We start from the raw sequence: 24,527 nt of genomic DNA on the forward strand, positions 1-24,527 counted from the left end.
CTCAGTGGTTAGACACAGTTAGCTACCCACTTGCAGCAGAATTGATGGTATGAGGTTTCCAGGAAGCTGACATTTTCCCCTGACATGGATTACACAAAATAAAGCACTGTGGGAGTAACCTGGCCATAAGAAGAACTCCTTATATGAGGCTGGAGATGAGTTTTTCTGTTTTCTCTAATTCCGATCTCTTAGTGTTATGGGCAGAGAGTTCTCGTCATCAGAAGATTGGAGCCTCCTGCCATGATGTAACTGGTTTTATTCTTTGCCAGGAATCTTCAATGGCTGGGTTATTTGTTTTCTGTTGTTTGTATAACAGTGAGATATGTAGAAATATCTGGTCATATGCATCAGTCCTGAAGCAAATGGTTGGCCTGGTCAATTACTGTAGGGAGAACATTCTTGTCTCCCTTACATTGTCATAGGGGGGAAATATTGTTTTCCTAAGAAAATCCCAAGTGCATAATGAAATGTTAACTCATTGTTTGATTTGCCACACCATAGGCAATTTTCTCTAGTATCATTGATAAACATCTTTAGAAACAAATTTCACAACCTCTTGGAAGGCCATGTCTTTTAATTAACATCTTTACTGCAAGCGAGGGGCAGATGGGGACCATTGTTAATAACTCCATAGTTGAAAACCATCAGTTTGGATACAGGGTATGGATTCACAACTCACTAATGACCTCAGAGAACAAGATGCCCCTAATAGGTAGGAGACACACTTTGTGGTCCAAAAGTTAGGCTGTCTGCTGATGTGGACTGGATCAGAATAGAGATGCCCTCAACTTGACCCACTGTGTGCTGGCAGTTTATTTCCCAAAGATCTGGAGCTTGTTATAAAGAACATGGTTACTTCTGAATTAAGGTAATCAGGTTAGTTTAATAAAACCTATTTCCTCATGTATGTCATGCCAAATCTTTTGTTTTCATACAATCTACCATTCTCTGAAGGAACTAGATGGAGTGAGATGTTTTGGTTTGAGCATATACCATACCTCACAGGCTTGTGTGCTGAAGGCTTGGATCCAAGCTGGCGTGATACTCTGGGAAATGGAGGACATTTTAAGAGATGAGGCCTAGATGGCAGAAGCGGGTCTTGGGGGTTTTATCTTCCAAGGCTATATCTTGCTTCTGGCTCCCTATCATTCTTCTCCTTCCTACCCTCTCCTGTCTCTGCTTTCTGACAACTTTGACACCAGCATCTGCGCTTGGCCACATGATCCAATATCCTTGGTGCTCAATTTCACCTCAGGCCCAAATCACACATCCACCAGACAAAAACCTTATGCTTAAACAAACATTCCTCCTTTTAAGTTACTATCTCCAGTGTGTCCCAGAATCTAAGTTGGATGGACACAAGATTTCCAAATCTGTTTCTCACTGTAAGTGGACAAGTGTTTTTCCAGACCCTAGGGAACCTCTGAAAAGTGCTCGCTGTGGACATATGTTGTGGCTGGAGGCAAGCACTATCATCCGATCAAAAAGGCACATATTTTTACTTCTACACATGCTCCCAAGACTGGAGCAGCCACAGCCTATCCATGCTAAAGAGTAGATAAAACACATTCCCACATCCTTCTGGAAAATATCAAAAAACAAAGAAACAAACAAACAAACAAACAGAGTTTATTTAAAGACTACCATTCAGAGTAGGCTTCACAAAGCAATGAGTCTTTCTCTAACATAGCCCAGTATGTCTCTATATAGTGCATCTATTTTTAATCTAGACACACACTGTGAAACTTTTGGTGGATTGGAAAGGTCACAGAAATATCATCTGGGTAGCTGAGCAGGCTAAGGAGAGCACAAGCCTATTAGACTTTCTCCTTTCTAGACACAAAATAGTATTTAAATTGTTTGTCATTTACTCTGAAGTGTATGGAGCATGTTTTAACTATTTTTTTTAGTGTTACACTTAGTAATATTTACTTATTTATTGATTTTTATTGCATATTTTATGTATTTCATTTCAATTGTTATCCCTTTCCTTGTTCCCTCTTTTCCATCCCCCTCCTGCTGCTTCTATGAGGATGCTCCCCCTCCCACCATTCTACTCCCACCTCAACACCCTGGCATTCCCCTACACTGGGGAAACAAGCCCACAGGACCAAGGGCTTCTCCTCCCATTGGTGTCCAACAATTCATTCCTCTGCTACATATACAACTGAAGCCATGGGTCCCTCCATGTGCTTTCTTTGGTTGGTGGTTTAGTCCCCGGGAGCTCTGGACAGGGGGTATGGTTGGTTGATAGTGTTCTTTCTATGAGATTGCAAACCTGGTTGGTTGATATTGTTCTTTCTATGGCGTTGCATGCCCCTTCAGCTCCTTTAGTCCTTTTTCTAACTCCTCTATTGGGGGGTCCCCATGCTCAGTCTGATGGTTAGCTGCACGAATCCTCATCTGTATCCGTAAAGCTCTGGCAGAGCCTCTCAGGAGAGATCCATATCAGACTCCTGCCAGCAATCACTTCTTGGCATCCCCAATAGTGACTGGGTTTGGTGGCTGTTTATGGGATGGATTCCTGGGTGGGGTCATCTCTGGATGACGTTTTCCTCAGTTTCTGCTCCACACTTTGTCTCTGTATTTTCTCCTTTGAGTATTTTGCTCCCCCTTCTAAGAACTGAAACATCCACATTTTGGTCTTCCTTCTTCTTGAGCTTCATATGGTCTGTGAATTGTATCTTGGGAATTCCAAGCTTTTGGGCTAATATCCACTTCTCAGTGAGTGCATACAATGTGTGTACTTTTGTGACTGGGTTACCTCACTCAGGATGATATTTTCTAGTTCCATTTGCCTATGAATTTCATGTAGTTATTGTTTTTAATAGCTGAGTAGTACTCTGTTGTATAAATGTACCACATTTTCTGTATCCATTCCTCCATTGAAGGACATCTGGGTTCTTTTTTTTTTTTGAGATTTATTTATTTTATTTATATGAGCACACTGCAGCTGTCTTCAGAAACACCAGTAGAAGGCATCAGATCGCATTACAGATGGTTATGAGCTACCTCGTGGGTTCTGGGAATTGAACTCAGGACCTCTGGAAGAGCAGTCAGTGCTCTTAACCGCTGAGCCATCTCTCCAGCCCTGACATCTGATTTCTTTCCAGCTTTTGGCTATTATAAATAATTGCTCAGTCATTTCTGTTGTTGGATGTTTACCGCAAAATATGGGAGGAGAGCAGATGTCAATGATATTAAAGAGGGTTTTGAATGTAGGCTTTAAGGGTGGCTGCAGTGGGGACTTACAAAGGCACATTTACCTCAATGCATTCCCTGCAGTACTGAGATACATTTTCACAGACTTCAGCCATTATACCTCCTTAGTGGTGGGACCATTTGAACTAGCTTCAAGGACTAATGGATGCATACTAGTTTGTATCAGTTTGCAGTTATTTTGTTTCCTTTTGTTTTGTTTGCATTTTGCTCACTGTCCTTCTCCTAGTCACCCCTCCCACAATCCTTCCCCCATCCACCCATCCCCTTCTCCTCTAAGTGGGTGGGAAGCCGGTTGGATACCCCTTGTCACTTCAAGAATCTGCAAGATTAGGAGCATCCTCTCCCACTGCGGCCAGACAAGGCAGTACAACCAGAACATACCTCACAGTCAGGCAACAGCTTTTGGGATAGCTGTTTCTTCCAGTTGTTCAGCACCCACATGAAGGCCAAGCTGTACCTCTGATACATATGTGTTCAGCCCAGGTATGTTCTTTGGTTGGTGGTTCAGACTTTGAGATCCCCACGGATCCAGGTTAGTTGACTGTTGATCTTCCTGTGGTGTTTTTATCCCCTTCGGGGCCCTGAAATCCTTCTTCCTACTCTTCCGTGAGAGTCCCCAAGCTCCATCCAGTGTTTGGCTGTGGATGTGTGTATCTATTTGTCTGAGTCAGCTGTCCTCTCAGAGAACAAAATGTTCCAGTCTGCAAGCAAAAGAGAGTATCACTAGTAGTGTTAGGGATTGTGCTTGCCCAAGTAATGGGTCTCAGTTTTCAGTTACTAGAAACCTCTGTTCTAGCCCAGAACCTTGTGTAGTCCAGGGAAGGACTGACACAAGAGTCATTGGAAGCCCTTACTGTTTTCAAAATGAGGTTTTATATGTGTCCAAGGCGACGTTTTAACTCACAGTGTATCCAGGTTGATACCATCCATGGTCTGACATTACTAGTATGTGCCAGCACACCCAGTTCAGTTTATGATTTACATGTAGCACTAGGCAAACTCATATACTCTGCCTTGCACACTTTTTCCCATAAAATGATATGTGACAAAATGAAAGTAATGCTATCTGGTGAGTATTAACCAAAGTAATACCATCTCTATCTTTTATATACAGTGCCACCTGGGAAGCACACAGTACAAGAGGCTCTCAAGACGTGTTTGTGGGGCATGTGAGAGTAAATATGACGGTGGACAAGATTGCATGGAATATGGTCTGGCAGGTTTCACATCTGCCCAGGGCTACGGAGGACGCCTGTGGCCAAAATACCCAAGGGAGCATCATGAAGGACGGAAGATTGATTTTGGCTGATAATTTCAGACGTTTTAATTGACTGATAGAACATCATAGAGGCAGGAACTTGTGGCAGAAGATGCATTTCTCTTATGGCAGACAAAAAGCAGAAAGGAAGGGGAACTGGCCAGGCAAAACCTGAAAGTGCCCATACTTTCCCATCCTTCATTCCATTTCCACTGAGGCCTTGACTCTTAGAATTTCCTCAACCTCTCAAAATCATGTCACTCTGGACTAGCAAGATGGCTCAGTGCACAAAGGACCTTGCCTTTAAGACTAATCTGAATTTAATCCCCAGAACCTATAGGATAGAAGGAGAGAACCAGCTCCTGCAACTTATTCTCTGATATCCATGGCCTGTAGCATATGCGCGCGCGCGCGCACACACACACACACACACACACACACACACACACACACACACACACACACACACAGAGAGAGAGAGAGAGAGAGAGAGAGAGAGAGAGAGAAGCAGATAACACTGTACCTAAATAAATGTACAAAAATAGTAAACAGTGTTGATAGCTGGGACCAAACATTCAACACCATAGTTTGTGGGGATCATTTCATATTCAGAATCTTACATGAAGGCTTATGAAGAAGGGTTGAGGGGCCAACATGTAGAGGAATAGGAAGTCTGTTTGGGGACCCTAGGATGGTCATTCCACTGTTTTCATATCACTTACTAGAGATTTGTTCATGTTTAAGTTTAGAAAGGAATTCTATAGATTCAGTCTATCACTGCTACCAGTACTAATAATGGATGATGATAATGAAAAAGGGAGGAGGAGAAGAAAGTAGAGGAGGAGGAAGAGGAGGAGGAGGTGATGGCGGCCATGTTTTTTTGAGAAGAAACTGACATCTAAACCAATTATTTGATTTGCCTAAAATTGCCCAATTAATAAAAGACTAATCTAGAACTCAAAATAGAAGCTCTTCCCTCCGTTCCTTCATGTAACTGTTGTTAGTGACGCTCAGCCTCTGATTTGCCTGAAGACTCCTCTGTGCATATTTTGATGAGTGTTTGGCAGCTGTACAGAGTTTGATATGGAATTTACATTGACATTCTGAGAAGAAACCCTAGGTGTCAATCATTTGTGTTATATACAATTCTTACTATTGGGGATGGGGTGGGGTGAATTTGTTGGGAGTTAAGGGGAGTGGTCATGGTGATTATGATCAAATTACAGTCTAAGAAACTCTCAAAGAATTAAGAAAAATAGTGTTGCAATCACCTTAAAGTTTTCTTCTTCTGAGCCCCATTTCCCTTATTATGATTTTATTCTCTTTTAGCAGCCTCATAGACAGGTTGCTCTTCTGAAGAGGAAAGGAGAGAGAAGAATACACAGTGGATTGGTGAACAATAAGATCCAGGCAGTGGTTCCTAAAGTGCACTTTCCTCAGAGCACAGCCATCATTTCTATTGTTCATGGCATCCTGGTCTTCTCCTTGGGCAGCAGTCTCTGCTGGCTCTTGAATCAGGTCAGAATAACCCTGCTGGCTTACTTAGACTTAAAAAAATAGAAGTCATAGCTCCAGCCAGAATATGCTCAGCTGACTGCGTAACTGATCTGTCTTTGAAGCTGTACTGCTACATTCCTACTATGCGGATGAGAGGGAGGGAGGGAGAGAGGGAGTGTGTGTGTGTGTGTGTGTGTGTGTGTGTGTGTGTGTGTGTGTGTGTGTGTGTCCTGGAATCTTGAGACCCCATTCTCTCACTTGTTTTTATACATCAAGAGACTGAAACCCAGAGAAGGACCTGTCAGTTGCTTAAGGCTATAGAGCTAATTACTGGCAGCGAACTGTCTCCAGACTTCTAGTCTCGAGTCCCTCACCCACCACAGGACTGAGTTTGCATCCAGTGCAATGCTCTGCACTCACATTAGAGCCTTGGTGTTAGAGCATGGTGCTGGTATCTCAAAACACCAATGGCATTCAGTGGCCTAGACATGGCACCCAGCTAGCTGATTTTTATCAGGGATGCACAGGGGCACACAGGCCCAGTGGTTCCTAGCTCTCCGGATGAATCACAATTCTGTTACTATAACTCTTTGCTACGACAGGACTCAGACATTAGCTTTGTGTTAACACAGAGAGAAAGAAGAAAGCTGCATGGACTACAGACAGATACTTGCCCAATGAAGAAAGAATGAATCCTAATATGGAACAATAATTCTAAAATTGATTATTTTTACTGATTCAATGTACATCATACCACTACCCTTCCAGGTCACCCCTTCCCATAATCCTTCCCCTGCCTCCACCCCCTTTGCCTCTGAGCATATATAGGGTCTCCTGGATATCTCCCCACCCTGGCATATCAAGTCTCTGTGAAGCTAGGCACATTGTCTTCCACTGAGGCCAGACAAGGCAGCCAAGCTAGAAGAACATAGCTCACATACAGGCAACAGCTTTTGGGATTGTCCTTGTTCCTTGTTCAAGACCCACATAAGATAAAGCTGTATATCTGCTACATATGAGTGGGGAAGCCTAGGACCAGCCCATGCATATTCTTCGACTGGTATTTCAGTCTCTGAGATACCCAAGTGTTCAGGTTAGTTGATTTTGGTCTACTTGTGGAATTCTTATCCCCTTTGGAGCCTGCACTCTTCCATAAGATTCCCTAAGCTCTATCCAGTATTTGGCTTTGGGTGCCTGAATCTGTTTGAGTCGGCTGCTGCACGGAGTCTCTCAGAGGACAACAAACATAAAAAGTATTATTAGTAGTATTAAGGATTGGTGCTTGCCCATGGGGTGGGTCTGAAGTTGGGCCATTCCCTCGGTCTCTGTACCATCCCCATTCCTGCATTTCTTTTTTTCCATTGGTTATTTTATATATTTACCTTTCAAATGTTATTCCCCTTCCCAGTTTTCCCCCCACAAACCTCTTATCCCATTCTATCCCCCCTCCCCCTGCTTCTATGAGGGTGCTCACTTCTTGTAAACTGGCTACATTTTGGGTTTTGCCTGGCTATAGGAAGTGAAATCTGCAACTGACCAGGGTGGGGAGGTAGGAGACATCTCTAAGATGAGACAGAGACTTGGGCTAAGGGAGGTGTCCAAGGATCAATGGGGAGATAACCTTAGCTGTGACTCAGAGCACTGAAGATATGTAACCTGAAAATTGATGTTTTTCATTAGAAGAAACCTTTTACTTTTTAAAGCTAGATCTTGGCCAGAACTGCCTTGCCTGAAATGGCTAAAGGCAACACTATTCTCTGTGAACTTGAGCATAACATAAAATGCCCCATGCAGCTCCAAGACAAGGGCTTAGGTACTAATGATGATGGCGAGAGAGCCTGCTGCTAGGAGGAATGTTGGAAATCTATAGTTTAGGTTTTCATGGTTATGAGAAGGGAGGGAGGGTGATGTTCTCATCCAGTGAATAGGAACCAAAGATGCCTAGTGTCCTCTGACATCACATAAGATCCTTCAGAGATGCTGACAGTCCTATGACGTCACATAAGGCCACAGAAGTGAAACTTGTATCAAGACCAACAGACAGATATGGATGTCTCCCCATGATTGTGAATGTGTATGCAAATGTACATTTGGGGGGGTGTACCCCGGGTGTATGTACAAATAAAGGCCACAGGTCAATCTCTCTTGTTCCTCGGGGCACTACCCTTTATTTGTTTGTTTGTTTGCTTGTTTGTTTGTTTTGAGGCATTTTCTCTTATTTTTCTTGGAACTAACATAGCAGGCTTAGTGGATGCCGCTGGGTCCAGCATGGCTGCATAAGGGGAGTTGTGACACAGTCCCCCTAAGCAGTTGATCTGCTGTCTTTACTACGCTATTATCCATCTTTCTTTCTTGGAAATACTCTTTCCCCATTACTCGGAGCTTATCCCACAGTAAATGAAAGAGGCACAGTTCTCAGAAATGAGGTCATGAGGTAGAGCATGAGGAAAAGGTCTTCCGTTTGGCCTTTAGGGTCATGGGAGAGGATCTAGACAATATTAGTCTACATGGTTCCTTTTGGAAATGGTTCATTGCCAGACTTGGCCTTGAATTTAGAATCATAAGGAAGCCCATGTGCCCTCGGGATCAGTGACTGCTGCATTGATTAACCAGGGTGAAGTTAGAGATACCGAGGATAGAGAGCTAAAGTAGTCTCTGGAAGACAGGGCATGGATAGAAAAAATAGGAATTTATTTATAATTTATAAATAAATAGTATAAGAAGGAGAATCCAGGAGGCTATGGAATTGCCAGGATAATGAAGATTAGAGAATCAAAAGATGATATAGATTCATTTAAAAAAGTTAGTACTCTTTTTCTAGCTGTTTGAAGAACTGAAGATAACAATGCCTGGAGAGGTATGAGAGAGAGCTAACTGTTTTACTTACAAATATTCAAGACTTTGGAAGGAATCATTTTAATTGTAGTAGTTTGTCATGTTTCTTTTCTTACATGGAAGTAGTTACCAAAGACTGCTGTCTGCTGTGCCAGAAAAGTACAAGAGCTGCGTCCAGCTCCCTGTAGAGAACAGGCTGTGTAAACCTCCAAGGAAACGTGCTTTCGCTTGGTGCTCGGTTCTGCTCTAAACAAACAGGGGCTGGGACTGTTGGTCCACTACTTATAGACTTTATGTAAATCTAAGAATTCTTGATGGTTATTAGTCATTATGAAAGCATTGATCATGTAGCTTTAGTAAATAAAAGACTGGGTTCAGGCTTTCTCGGGGAGAAGGGAACAGCACGAGAAGGGAGAAAGAATCAAGTTGTTAAGTTATTAAGCTGAACTTGAAGAATGCAGAATACCGAGAGTTGTCAGGGAGCAGAGAGAGCACCTGAACGGACAGCTTGCATCTACCTCTGACTCTGAGTCATTATTGAATCGTTGCTGTTCCCATTGCTACATTTCTCAGAACCCTCCTCACGCTGAGGCAGGACCTCGGCAGCTGGACATTTCTCAGAAAACCAGGCATGTATCTGTCTCTATTTCCCCAGCACTGAGATTATAGGTACACGTTACCATATCTGGTTTTTACATGGATTCCAAGGTTCATAGTCAGGTCTTCCTTCTTGTTATGCAATTGCTTTCCTGACTGAACTGTCTCCTGAACCTCTCCCCTAGAGTTTTATTTAGGAGAAAATGTAATTTTAAGAAACTTACTATTGCAGAACCAAACATTTATTTTCATTCAACTTAGAATATTACACATTTTTTTCTATAAATTCAGCAACAGGAATGGATTGGAGAATTAATGGGCTTGTTTTGTTTTCTTAGCATATCAGGATTTTTAAAAAAATAAGGGATAGAATACCCAGGTTTAAAATTAACCTGTTTTTAGATCTCTGATGTGTTTTCCAGTTGAGAGTAGCATTGGGCTCTGCACCTTAGTTTTCCGAGCTGTACACTGGGGCTGGTACGATGACTCAAATGCTGTGTCTGAAATGTGCTGTGCTCAGACTGGTGCATGGTCCACAGGGAGGTTTCTGACCTGGGAGATCATTCACTGCCGCTGAGGCCTCTCTATTGTCCTCAAACCAGTTTCCTTCTTTTTCAGATTCTATTTCAGGTTTTATCCATTTATTTATTTTTCAAGCTGGTTTCTCTATGTAACTCTGGCTCGAGTTAAACTCTTCATCTTTCTGACTCAGTCTTCCAAATGCTGGGATTATAGGGTTGGGTCACTTCCACCCCCACTAAGGCTCACTGTATGTAATATGACTGAAATCATTTCCTAACTGCAGTGTGAGTGTGTGGGTCATCTGTGCACACAAGGCATGGACCTTTCTCCTCCCCGGCTGTAATTTGCTTCTCTGAAGGTGCCTTTTTGCGTGTCAGCCTGGCAATACTATTCAATGTGACTAACAAGTAAAAGAAGGTAAAGAATTCAAGGTAAGATCTGTAAGTGTAACTAAAGCCTCTGACACTGATCGCACCAAAGAACTTTCTCTGACCCAGAAGAGTGTGGGAGGGATGCTAGCGAGTTAGGAGCCCGTGAGCTGTGGGAAGACACAGAGGATGGATGTTGCCCTGGATAAACTTCGCTGATATAAATGAGTCCTTTGCTTTCTGTATTTTAACTAGGAAGCACAGAGTTCAGCAAACAACACAAGTTATACGTGAGTCTAAAGTCTTCAAAACCGTAAGAGTAAGAAGACTGAGTGGGATCTGGATTGGTCCACCTTTACGGTAGCTTTCTGCTGGAAAATTTTAGGCTGGCTTCCTTCCATTCATCCATAAGCAAGGAGTGTAGACATTTCCAGGACACTACAAGAATTTCAGGGAAATCTTTCCTACTAGAAAATGCATAATTCAGTGAAATTATTGATAAAGGTGTCTGTATAATGATAGAATGTTCAGGAGCTTGACTGCTTTCTAACAAAAATGTGAGTTTTTATTTTTGGATTGGCGTGACATATTAGCAGGTTGACTAGAGGACCAACTGCCGCACAATACTGAGACTTTCTTAAGTGGAGCTGAAAAGTTGAACATGAGTGGATTACCATCTCTATGTGAGGGTGTTGCACAAAATTCCTACCCAGTGCTTAGCCTCCACCCACATAGAAAGGTCTATGTCTTCAGTGGAAACTGTTTTTCTGACTTTCTTTTAACTTCAGAAATCTGTAACTGTGAGGGCAGTAAGTAGTCTACTTTAAAATGTTTTATTTCATTATTTTACTTTATGTGTTTGAGTGTTTTGGGTGCTGGTCTATACATGTATGCATCTATGATTGGTGTCTGTAATATCTGAGAGAGGGCATTAAATCTCCTGAAACTGAAGGTAAGACAAGTATTAACCACCATATAGGTTCTGGACTCTGAACCAGTGCCTCTGTAAGAGCAGGAAGTACTCTTAAGCCATCTCTCTAGACACATCAATATTATTTATATTCATGTTCTCTGGTCACTGCAATCTTCTTTGCTCCGTATGATCCAAATGCCCATCTGGACTTTTTCCAGTTCTCCTTTCCCTACAATTCACATTCAACTAAGTGGAACCAAGTACCGTCTGTGTCCTTCACATTTGTGCAAGGCTTGGGGAAAGAGATTGCGGGAGGCAATCTGATAAGTATTTGCTCAATGTCCAAGGAAGTGTGTGGACAGAGGAAGCAAGAACGGCAAGGCAATAAATATTCAGTTCAGATAAGCAGGGATGCTGTAAGAGTGAGGGCAAGGGATGCAGGGTCCTGAAGCACCAGAAGCAGAGAAGCAGCATCACATATTTAGGAGATTATGTATATCCCACTTTCTAGAAATTTCTCCACATTTGATTGGGAGGTGCTGAACATGTATGTTACCACTTATGTAGTCCTATTTAAGCTTCTTTCTCTGAAGTGTTTAATGAAGATTCAAACTTGATTGGAGTTTCCTACCTTGATCAAGATAAAAGAATTGATATCTTACAGACAATAAGGGATTACTGTATGAGGTATTTGGGTATTTTCCTATATGAATATTTATTTATTTATTTATTTATTTATTTATTTATTTATTTATTTATTTATTTTTACACTCCAGAGTTTGTTCTCCTCCAGGTCCAACCCCCAAGGATTCCACATTCCATACTTCCTCCCCACCCCACTCCACCCTCGCTCCACAAGGATAACCCCACCCTACCAACCCTACAAGATCTCTAAAGTTCCTGGGACCTCCAGTCTCTTAAGGGTTAGGTGTATCTTCTCTGACTGAACCCCAACCCCAGAGTCCTCTGCTGTGTATGTGTTGGAGGCCTCATCTCAGCTGGTGTTTGATGCCTGGTTGGTGATCCAGTGTCTGTGAGATCTCAGGGATCAAGGTTTATTGAGACTGCTGGTACTCCTACAGGGTTGCCCTTTTCCTTAGCTTCCACCAGCTTTTTCCTAATTCAACCAGAGGCATCAGCAGCTTCTGTTTATTGGTTGGGTGCACATATCTGTATCTGACTCTCTCAGTTGTTTGTTGGGTCGTTGGAGAGCAGTCATGATAGGTCCCTTTTTGTGAAAACTCCTTAGGTTCAGTAATGGTGTCAGGTCTTGGGCCTCCCTTAACCTGAAACTCACTTTGGGCCTGTTGCTGGACCTTCTTTTTCTCAGGCTTTTTTCCACTTCCGTCCTTGGATTTCTTTCAGACAGGAAGAATTATGAGCTTTGACTGTGGGATAGCAACCCCATCCCTCACTTGATGTCCTGTCTTTCTGCTGATGGTGAATTCAATAAGTTCCCTTTCCCCACTGTAGGGCCTTTCATCTATGGTTCCCCCTATGAGTCCTAAGGGTCTCTCACTTCCCAGGTTTGGTACATTCTAGAGTTCTTCCCAACCTTCTTCCTCCCAAGGTCGCCTGTTTTCATTCTTTGTGCTGGCCCTTGGGGCTTCAGTCCTTTCCCCCACCCAATACCAGATCATGTTCCCCTCTCCCTGTACGCTCATCCCCTTTCCTTCCCTGCCCCTCAGCTCCTCCCACCTTGTGGTTGCTTTCTTTTCCCTTCCAGGTGGAACTGAGACTTGGACCCTTCAGCTTGATGACCTTTTTGAATTCTGTAGACTGTATCTGTCTTTTTTTTTTTTTTTTTTTTTGGCTAATATCCACTTCTTAGTGAGAACATACCATGCATGTCCTTTTGGGTCTGAGTTACCTCACTCAGGATGACATTTTCTAGTTCCATCCATTTGTCTGCAAAACTCAGGATGACCTTGTTCTTAATAGCTGAGTAGTATTCCATTGTGTAAATGAACCACATTTTCTGTATCCGTTCTTTTGTGGTAGGAAATCTGTGTTGTTTCCAGCTTCTGGCTATCACAAATAAGGCCGCTATGAACATAGTGCAACATGTACCCCTGTGGCATGGTGGGGCATGTTTGGGTATATTTCCAAGAGTGGTATTTCTGGTTATTTAGGTAGGTCTATGTCCAATTTTCTGAGGAACCTCTAAATTCCAGAGTGGTTGTGCCAGTTTGCAGTCCACCAGCAATGGGAGGAGTGTTCCTCTTTCTCTACATCCTCACCAACATGTGTTGTCACCTGAGGTTTTGATCTTAGCCATTCTGACTGGGGTAAGGTAGAATCTTAGAGTTGTTTGATTTGCATTTCCCTGATCACTAAGGACTTTGAACATTTCTCAGCCATTCAAGATTCCTCTACTGTGAATTCTTGGGGGGGGTTCTTCCCAAATGCTGAGTGCAGTGGATCCTCTAGTATGTCTGAAGATAGAGCCTCTTCCAGGGAGCACACTAGCTAGCAGAACAGACCAGGCAGAAGGGATTCCTATATGAATTTATTTAATTCCTACCACTGTTTGATGAGGCAGATACTCTATTTCTATGTAACACATGTGAACTGAAGAACATCGGGCAACAAGCAAAAGATTGCCAAGTTTGTGCAGAACAGTCTTACGAACGAACTCACCCAGTTTCTTTGTTTATTCTTTTATTTATTTTTATACTCCAGATTTTATTCCCCTCCTAGTTTACCCTCCAACTGTTCCACATCCCATACCTCCTCCCCCGCCCCACCCCCATCCCCATGAGGATGTCCCTACCCACCCAGTTTCTTAGCAGCATATCTGAAATCCACATACAATTACCTACTTTTCTAATCAAAATCTCTGTAGCTCCCTGTGCTTAATGAACTGAGTCTAATACCCTCACCACAATATCTGGCTTTTCCCTTTATCCAGTTTCATCTCGTGCCCACTCTTATATTTTATAGTTCAGATCACATACTTATATTCGCAGCTATTCCTTTTCAGGTTTTTGTCATGTTTATTTTCATGTTAACCCTTGTCTTGCTCTGCTTTTTCCTCCATGTCACTCATTCTGGACCATTTTCTCGAAGTTTTTGAGTAGCAGAAATGTTCCTTCTAAATTTTCACTAGGATTCAGTGCATCTTCAAGAAAAGAGATTATTGTACTGCATGACTTTCCTCTCCTCTGTAATAATAGGCCGTGAAGTCCACGGATACTGAAGTCATGCCTCAACCCAACCTTTCTCAGCCCCTAACCCACCCTGAATCCCAGGCTTACCCGGAACACAGTGAGGGAAAGACGCTGCCTCTCCGGTTGTCTGATGCAGCAGCTGGGAACCCTGACTCAGTGGTTCAGTTCTACACATTTTGTTTAAGCTTTGTGAACCTCAGCGATCTCATTTATAAAAATCTTTAAAAAAATCATAATACCTTCATTGTGGTCTTGTGCAAATTGAGAAGCTCGGTACATATAAAACGTGTGGCATGGTCTTTTATACTTATTTATAGTTTTAATTCCCATTCCGTCTCCATCATCATATTTGACAGGATTGGTACCTAAGCCATCTAAAAACCAGAGCACGGCTATTTAATAATGCTACAAAGCCTTCCGAGAAATTCTTCTTGCCTTTCCTAATTTGACATTGGCAAGAGTCTGTCAGTCCTTTTGGTCAAACACTGAGCAGAAAAATGGCTCCCTACAAGGCTCACATCATGTTTCATTCATTTTTACGTCCCCCCTTTCAATGATGGCTTTCTTTGTATTTGAGGAAAGATTGTAGGCTTGGAAGTGAATTGAGAAGGTCAAAGGAAAGTAGTCTACATGACGAGAATAAAACTGAGCCTGATACAGAATGATCACCTTTGTACTCTTGACCACTAGAACATGCTTTAATAAAACCCAGCTTACCTTCCTTCCTGGTCTATCATTGCAGATTCCGGTGTAAAGTTCTCCCACTCCCAGCTACTAAATGCTAGCACCATGCTGTTTCCCTTCCATTTGGGGAAAAAAATCCAAGGAACTGGAAATAGTGATTATATGATTTAGCAACTAATTGTAACAACCAATGTTTATTGTTTCCTTGCCATGACAAGCATTTTCACTAATGACAGCCTTTCTGCAATGAAGAGGCCATCTGTTCTCAATAGAAATGAAGAGATTGAGGCTTGCGAAGTTAAGATTTGTCCAAGGTCAGTAACTATAAAGAGGCAAGAATAAACCCCCTATGGTGGTATGCAATACTTGGAAAATTGAGGCAGGAGGGTTGCCAGAGTCTGAGGTTATTGTGAGCTGTATAATGAGTTCCAGGCTAGCAGTGCTATTTGGTGAGATCTTTTCTCACAAAAGGAGGTGTATGCTAAATAGCAAACCATGCTCGGTGAGAGATTTCTCATCTCAAATTCTCTGAGCAAGCACACATGTACAGGTGAAACACTCTGCCGTATACCTGTGACACCCTGGTCCATTTAGACTTGAAATTGTGTACATGATGCCTTAGGTGAAGTGGAAACATATAAGGTTTCCCTTTGTAACATGTTGACCCTGGTTAAGGACAAGTGAAGTGAACTTGAGGACATTTATTTTTGCCTGTTCAAGAAGACAGCAGGGTTCACCTGAGTTCATTTTCAGGAGTGACTTTAAAATAGTGTTAAAGACAACTGATAGGTTTTTTTCCTGATGGCCTTTGAGCTGTCTAAGCTCTCAGAAACAAAGTGTAGGGTTCAATGCCAGACCCTTTTTCCCTTTAAAACTAGTCGTCCAGCTGTGGCTCACTGTGCAGACTGTCTCCAATCTCTAGAAAAATTCAGCTCACTCCCCTTTGCTGAGGAGCAAGCCTCCTGGTCAGAGCTCACTTCATCATTAGTTTGATTTTGCTTCCAGACACCTGAGATGCTAACTGCTTATCAACTATAGCTCACGCTCCCTTAACCTAAATTGTTGAACTTTAAAGATTTCGAACATTACAACATTATTTTAGCTCATGCCACTAAGCACATTACTCTTTCGATTGTTATTGGGTCATAAATCACTCCCTGGCCTTTACCCACTGTCGAGGCTTGCAGTTAACTATTGAGAGTGTGTCCTCTTAGAAAACCAAACCTGCCTGGGCTTGATACACGTCTTGTTATCTAATTATCTGGAAAGCAGGAGAAGGATCGGTGTGGTATTTCAGATTAGGTGGGTTGATGTAAAAAATGAGGGAGCAGAAAAAAGAAAGGAAGAAAGGAAGAAAGATCAAACAAGGTCAAATACCTTTTCCTGAAACCAAGTGGGAAACAGCTGCTGTAGGTATGTGCAGAGATAATGAATATTATTATTATTCATTGTTATATGAAATGTCTATACTAGTCTTCCATTTATCTACCCTCCCCCTTCTCCCCTTCACTCTGTCCTCACTTCTGCCTCATTTTCTCCTCTCATCTTCCCTCTATTTTTCCTCCTTTACCTCACCCTCTCTTCCCTCATTCCTTCAGTCTTTGAGCCTCTGTGTCAACACTTGTACACACACACACACACACACACACACACAGACACACACACACACACACACACACACACACACACACACACACACACACACTGCACCCAGGTCCTTTTTACAACTTTTCTGCAAAAACAAACACCCTTCCTCGTTTTGTTCTGCCTGCATCTCCAGGAACGTCAGGGTGACAAACTGCCTAAGGTAAGCAAGGGTTGGTCCACAAGTACCTGCCTGCTGCATCATCTCGGAGAAGATGCTTATTGAGACTTTAACAGGAAGTGTAAGAAGTATTTGGCCTGTGACCTTAATTCCACATATGAAAAGTTAGATTTTCAAAGTTTTTGTTTCCGTTTTAAGGAAGAAATGGAGATTGTCAGCGTTTCCCCAGATTAGAGTGGTAACTGTAGTTTTAGCTTGTTATTCCTTCTGGCAAATGTTATTGACAGGCTGTCAACCAGCCATTTCTGAGTAGGAGCTGGATTCTGTGAGCAAGATCATTTGCATGCAACCGATAAGATGTTTAGCAGACAAATGCTTTAGGAGGTCACAGCGGGGTTCATGTTGGGCACAGTTCACTACTTTGTAATCAAAACAGGGCACTGGGTGGCCCTCTTACTACCTTTTCACAGCACCCGATTATCTGTGCTCTTAAAACTCATGCTTCAAGGGATGCTGTTTGTTTGCTTATTCTAATTTTTAAATTACGATAATTAACTTATTTTTTAAGTGTGTGTGTGTGTGTGTGTGTGTGTGTGTGTGCGCGCGCGCATGCGCGCGCATGCATAGGAGCATGAAAGCAAGTACCTGCAGAGACCAGGTACTTCAGCAAATACCTTCATAATCCCATGAAGATAAAGAGTTATAGGTGGTTGTGAGTTGTCCAGTATGAGTTCTGGACCCAAATTCAGCTTCTCAGATAGAGCACTAAGTTGCCTTAGTAGTTGATCTCCCTTTCCAGCCTCTTTCCTTCCTGCCTTCCTTCCTTCCTTCCTTCCTTCCTTCCTTCCTTCCTTCCTTCCTGCCTGCCTGCCTGCCTGCCTGCCTGCCTGCCTGCCTGCCTTCCTTCCTGCCTTCCTGCCTTCCTCCTTCCTTCTCTCCCTCTCTGTCTTCCTTCTTTCTTTCTTTCTTTCTTTCTTTCTTTCTTTCTTTCTTTCTTTCTTCCTTCCTTCCTTCCTTCCTTTCTTTCTTCCTTCCTTTCCTTCCTTCCTTCCTTTTCTTTCTTTACTTACTTATTTACTTATTGTGTGTGTATATGCACATGTGTATCATCATTTGCATGCATGGTAGAAATCAGAGTACAACTTATGGTAGCCAGTTTTCTCCTCCCACCATGTAGGTCCATGTATAGAACTTAGGTCTTGGGCTTGGCAGGGGGTCTCTTTACACACCTAGTCAGTCATCTTCCTGGTCTTTGTTGATATATTTGAAATGGGTATGCTGCTTTACAATGTGTGGAATACTGAAAGGAAAAAGTAGTGCTGCCTTCATAATGTTATTTTCTTTGTGCTATTTCTGAGATAATTCTCCTCCACGAGGTGTTTCTTATCCCAGACTAAGAGACACTATTGACAAGGCCAATGAAGCTTAGTGGCCTTTCGTTTCTCTGTTTATCCTTTATTCTTTATCTATTTGTTTCTTAAATTGTCCTACTTGTGTTAATTCTTCTAATTGAATCCATCTGTAAAGTGTTGTTGCTTCTTTTTAATTCTATCTGAAGTTAGTGTGTTTCCCTGTCTCCTGATCTGTTCTCTGTGTAGACAGGTCACTCTTAACCATTGTCTAGTAGAGCTCCTACCCGTCAATCCTGGCTGCTCCATTTCCAGTTACCTTCATCTCACTCAATGCTGGCTGGTGTTACACTTTTTATGATACATTCTCAAAAATAAGTATCAAGAGAATGGGGCCTTACAGCTTGTTTGCTGAAGCCTTAAGGCTGAGAGGCCTGCCCAGTACACAGCAGGCATTGGTTGGTGTTTATTAAAGTAGAGTGGTCCTACAGTAGCATCTTTGTCATTGTTCAGAGGGGCACATTGTATGCTCTCTAGTTTGAATGTTTTTTCTCTTCAAATCCATGTGTTCAAAGCTTTTTTCCTCTAAGAAATAGAATTTCATTAAGTACTTCAGGCTGGCCTCAATCTGCAGTTCCTCCCATCTCAGCCTCCCTCATGTTGGAATCAAGGGCAGTATCATTACTCTTTAAGATTTATGTTGGAAACTTAATCCCTAGTACACAACAACACAAAGTAGACTAACAAGGCGGCCAATAGAAATGTAAATGTATGCAGGATCACCAGCAAAGTCCCTGAAGAGGCTGGGAATTGAATATCTTGAAAACCCCTGTACCATAACCAAACCACCATCAACAACTCACTGCTTTAAATGCCTCCATGGTGCACAGGAGAGTGACATGAGCAATGTCCGTCCTCTACAAACGCCCTGTCTTAATTAGACATCTGTCTTTCTAATTCCTGATTTCAGTAAAACATCACCTGGACGGTCATCTCCTACAGAGTAACTGCAGAGTCTGCTCCAACGTAATCGCTAATTAACACACAGACTTCTTAACTGTAGCTGGTGCAAGTAGCACTGGCCTTGATTCGTTCTCTCTTTCCTTTTCTCTTGGTTTTAGTAGTTATTTGACAAAGCTGTGGCTGTGGCTCTTATCTCAAGCTCTATGCTTCTCAAGCTGGAGGGCATCCCAGAGACTCGGTTGGTGGGGACTCTGTGAATGTTATATTTATCTTTGGAGTGGATCTCCATGCTCTCTCTCTCTCTCTCTCTCTCTCTCTCTCTCTCTCTCTCTCTCTCTCTCCCCCCCCCCTTCCTCCTTCCTTCCCCCCTCTCTCTCTCCAGTAGCTTGCATCCCACATAGGAGAAAAACAAAGAGCAAAATCTATTTCAATGCCCTAATTTTTTCCTTTGCACCATATTAACATTTGTCATAAGATAACTTCAGTGGAAATGCTTTCATTTATTTTATCTATTTCTTTAATTATGTGGAGACATGACAGAGCCATATCTCAATGTCTTTTTAATTGGAAGCATTGACGTTTGAGGTTGCATCCTGCTGGGAAAATTTTAATTATGCTCCACGTGTCTTCATTCTGAATATTCCGGTGGTAATTTGTATTGTTGTCCCTCACTCTCTGCTTCCTTCTCACTGTTATTAGAAGATTTTTCATGTACATGTTCAGTCACACACCTCACATGGGCGCTTGTCACGTGACTTGCCGTCACTAACAACCAGTGAATGCACAGCATGTCGGGTGCATCCAAGCAGGGATTTTGAGTGCTCCCTAGTGATGAAGAAGTGCATCCTCTAAGGGACTGTTCTGTCACTGTGAGAGAAGAGAAAGCTGTGTTAAGCCCAGTCATAATTACCCACAGTGGAAATTGACCCAACTCATATAAACAAGTACCTGTTATTGTATCACTGAAAAAAACTGGATTGTTAAAATAATGGAACACAAGAAACAGAGAGATAGTCATCCCTCAGGTAAGGGAATGTGCGCTTCCCAGGGAGATCCTTGCATTCTCACTAGACAGCTTCTCTTTATCTACTTTCTTTTGATCTATGGATTGTAGCATGATTATCCTTTTAAAATATGATAGTATCTACCTACAAGTGAATATATATTATGGACTGGAGGTGAGTGGGGTTGGATCAGGAAGGATTAGCCAGAGGTGAGAGGGATTGAGGGAGTGAGTATGAGGAGGAGAGACAGCTGGAATAAATGGTCATTTAGGGGGTGATCTGAAAACCTAGTCCAGTGGAAACTAACTGGAATCTATAAGGGTAGCCAGAGCAAGGACTCCTAATAGTGGAGATTAGAGAGCCTGAATGGGCCATCTTCCGTAACCAGGCTAGGCTCCCCATATTGGGATTGGCTGCCCCAAAACCTTCCATCTATAGCTTGTCCTGGATGCAAGATGTGCTAGGGCAATAGTGGCTCAAAGCTGGGTGTGGCCAACCAAGTACTACTCTAACTTGAGGCTAAAGCTACAAGAGGGAATCTATGTTCAGCATTGCCTGGATGACTAGGATCTGGATGTTGGCTAGCCCAGAGATATAGAGAAGAACCAGACACCACTAATGAAACAAAACAAAAACAAACAATAACAACAAAGCAAAAATCAAGAAAAACCCCAAAACAACAAGAAAACAATGAAATGATATCAAGCCTCTCATCAGAGAGTCTTCATCCAGCATCTGATAGGAGCAGGTACAGAGACCTACAGCCAAACATTTAGGCAGAGTTTAGGATATCCCACAGAAGATGGGGATGAAATATTGTAGGAAAAAGAGGGGTCAGGGACACCAGGAGAACATGGAGCACAGAGTCAAATAAGCAAGGCTCATAGGGTCTCATAGAGACTGAACTGGCAACTATGAAGCCTGTTTGGGTCTGTACTAGGCCCTCTGCTTATATACTTTGGTTGTTCATCTTGGGATATTTTTTGCCTAGTGGGAGTATCTCTGACTCCTTTGCCTTCTCTGAAGGCCTTTTTCTTCCATTGGGTTGCCTCATCCAGCCTTGATGTGAGGTTTGCACCTACTCACATTGCAACTCGTTACATCATGTTTGGTTGATAACTCTGGGAGGCCTGCTCTTTTCTGAAGAGAAGTGCAAGAGCAGTGGATCCCAGGGAGAAGAAATGTAGGAACTGGGAGGAAAAAAGGGAGGGGAGAATGAAGTTGGGATCCATTATTTGAGAGAAGAATGAAGAAGAAATAAAGGAAGGAAGGAAAGAAGAAATATGCTAGATGAATATTTCAGTAGATGTTCTTCCTATTATGGTGACATCACAGACTATGTCTACAGAGACCAAGATCTTGAAGATCACGTTTTCCACATAATACAATGAAAAGTGTCAGAGGCTGTTGCCAGCATATTGTACCCTACAGTTTATAAGAAACTTACTTTCCTTAGAATAATTATTTTAACACTATAGTAAAGTCACAAGCTACTGATATATTTGTTTATTGCCCTATTTGTTACATACATACCTATATGCCCTATAAATTACATACATAGCAAACCCACCTCCCTTGTCTCATTACTCCCTGCATTTTGTTGTTAGCATGATTTTGGTGGATTGAACTCAGTTCCTCATGCTTGCAAGGTAAGCACCTTACCACAGGCACTACATTACTTAACTCCCTTGTACACACCGGCCATTCTGTAGGTGCAGTTATGTCAGAGTCGCCCAAACAGTAAGTAATCCACTGTGCTATGACATTACACTGGCACTTACGTTATTACATTAGAAGTCATTTTCATTCCTACTGCTATGATACTGAGCCACCATGGAATGGGCATCCTATCATTGACCAAAAGTTTATCATGTAACAGGTAACTATACAAAGTTCAACAAAGTGACAAGACATAAGGTATCAAGCCCTAACTTATTTCGAGGCTTATATAATTTTAAATCCTACTTTAATAAGTGTACTTAAATGCTTTAACCCCCTCTCTTAGTCTACCATTCACCAGAGAAAGTGGAAAAAAAAGAGGTTACTAAGGCAAAGGAGGATATAGACCTCTTTAGAAATAGGTATTTTTGTTTTGTTTTGTTTTTTGTAGTGAATCCAATTCGTGTTGTCAGAATATCAGCAGTTTAGTTAACACAAATCAACAGTGGAAGCTTGACCCGTTCTTCAACTACCATTTATGAATCAGCAATGACAGTTCTACCCAGAAGAAACTGTGAGGCTCTGCCCATCAGCCTGGGTTTGAGAAAGTGGTAATAAGCTGCCTGAATACCATCAGAAGTTCTTTGGTGACTTCTTTCTTCTGTGAAGTCATGGCAAAAATGACTAGCAAAGAGTTGCAAGGCAAACCAAACCACAAAGCGTGATCAACTAAGACCCAGCATCAACAAAGCCAAATGATGACCAGCAAAGAGGGGCAAGGTGAACCAATACCACGAAGCATAGTTCACTGTCTGTTGGGTTACATTTATATACTTTCTAAACATCACATGTTATCTCAAGCATTTGCCCTAGCAGAACATCATATGTCCCCTTTTGCAAGTTGCTTTCAGAAAAATACCATGTGTCTGTTCTCAGCAAAATATGCCCTTACATGTCTGCTTCAGCAAAAACATCCTCTCATAAGAGTTTCCAGAAAAACATCGCATGACACAACTGACGTTCCGAAGAAACCAGAAATTTCTACTTCACTTCTATCCAGTATAGAAGTTACTACACAGTGTTATATCATATCCAATACCTTCTAGCCCACAGCAGGAGAGTCTCTACCCTCTATATGCTATCTCATCAACTATTAGAAGCATTGAAATTATTTAAATAATACTACACAGTGACAGTGCAGTGAATTATGCCTGTCTGATAAGATCGTAATGCTTCCTCTTCAGTTAAACATTTTTAGAAATAAATTTAGTCATTCCTCCAGGAAGCTTCTTACCCCCAGACATTCAAAACCATTACCACTTGCCTTAAACAAAAAATCATGTGGCATAAATGCCTGTTGCAAAAACTAAGCAAAGCATGACCTCTAAGTGAGTGATCTTAAGACTACTCATGTAGGTTTTTCTATTATCCATTATTAATAGGAATTATTTGTAGAGAGTAGAGACAAACCCGTTATTATGGGAAAGATGCAAAGACCTCAGTGAGAGGTGAGTCACTGTGGGATTCAGGGATAATCAATTCCTTTCTGCTCTTTCTATGGGCCACATAGAAAGCACACCCTTGAAACAAACTAGGTATTGTACAAGGAATATCATTTCTGCTGGTAAGTCCATTATTATAGTGATATTGTGAACATTGACCTTGATGTAAAAATGGTGACAGTTTTGTTTCTTCCACATTCATACCCATGTCAGTCTACATAGTCAGATCATTTCTGCAGTTGGCATCCCAAGGCATTCAACCTCTCTCTGTACACCAGGATTCCCATGGCCCTCCCTTGAGCCTAATTCCCTGCTATGGTTGTTCAATAGAATCAACTCCTCACAATGTGTTCAAACCAAACCAAAGTCTTCTATGCGATATCTAAAGAGTTCACAACAGTATGGGAGAGCAGTTCTCTGTTTGGAATGTACTAGGTAGATTTGGATTAGTCATTGAAACAAATTATCAGTGGTAAATTAATTGTGTTTACTTCCCACACAGAAGACACTGAATTATACCAGAAGCTGGAGTTACTGTGTAGATGTTTTTCTCTTCAAAAAGTCTCCAGAACTTTAGAGGGCAAAGTATACATTTCTGAAAGTGGCCTCCAAGTGAGTAGGCAGCAAGCAAGACAAACTTAATTTCCTCAGTGGGATGTTCCATTTAGAGGGTTTAATGAAAACTTCTACAAAGCTTTGTTTAACAATTGTGCTGGATCCCGTGCATTACCAGCCCTAGAAGCAAACTTTCCCAGTTAATACCAGAAGAAACAAATACATGATATATTCAAGGAGTGGTAACAGCAGCCATTACAGTTGATGATGAACAGTATAATTTGAAACATGATTGTGAAAATGAATTAATAGTCTATTGGTCAAAATGTTGGGTTGGTCATAACCTCAGGAAGCTTATCTAAGAACCTAGAATTACATCTTTCCACACCATGACAGATATGGAAGCCAATGTAAAGGTATGCTAAATATGCTTTCAAGAAAAAAGAAAGGACAGAAAGAAAAGAAGAAAGAAAGAAAATGCCCCCCCATAGTCTCATATATTTGCATGCTTAGTCTCCAGTTGATAAAGAACTTAGAGGGAGTAGGAGGTGTGGTCTTGTTGGAGGATATGTGCTCCTTTTGGAGAAGCCTAGGCATTATCAGAGGAGATGTGTCACTAGATGTGGACTTTGAGGTTTCAAATGCCCACTCCAGGACCAGTGTC

General features: G+C 42.0%; 1 protein-coding gene across 3 annotated transcripts in view; it reads left to right on the top strand.

The window, feature by feature from the left end:
- Positions 1–24,527, top strand: part of Nell1 (neural EGFL like 1) — an 890,282-nt gene that overhangs the window by 787,807 nt on the left and 77,948 nt on the right. Inside the window, exon 16 of one of the 3 annotated variants that reach the window (XM_087593736.1) lies at positions 4,337–5,439. Within the exon in view, the coding sequence (XP_087449862.1) occupies positions 4,337–4,395 (59 nt within the window). The 3' untranslated portion in view covers positions 4,396–5,439. 3 annotated transcript variants of the gene reach the window in all.

The sequence above is a fragment of the Rattus norvegicus genome, chromosome 1 (genome assembly GCF_021556685.1).
Source record: "Rattus norvegicus strain SHRSP/BbbUtx chromosome 1, alternate assembly SHRSP_T2T, whole genome shotgun sequence".
In the NCBI taxonomy this organism is placed as follows: domain Eukaryota; kingdom Metazoa; phylum Chordata; class Mammalia; order Rodentia; family Muridae; genus Rattus; species Rattus norvegicus.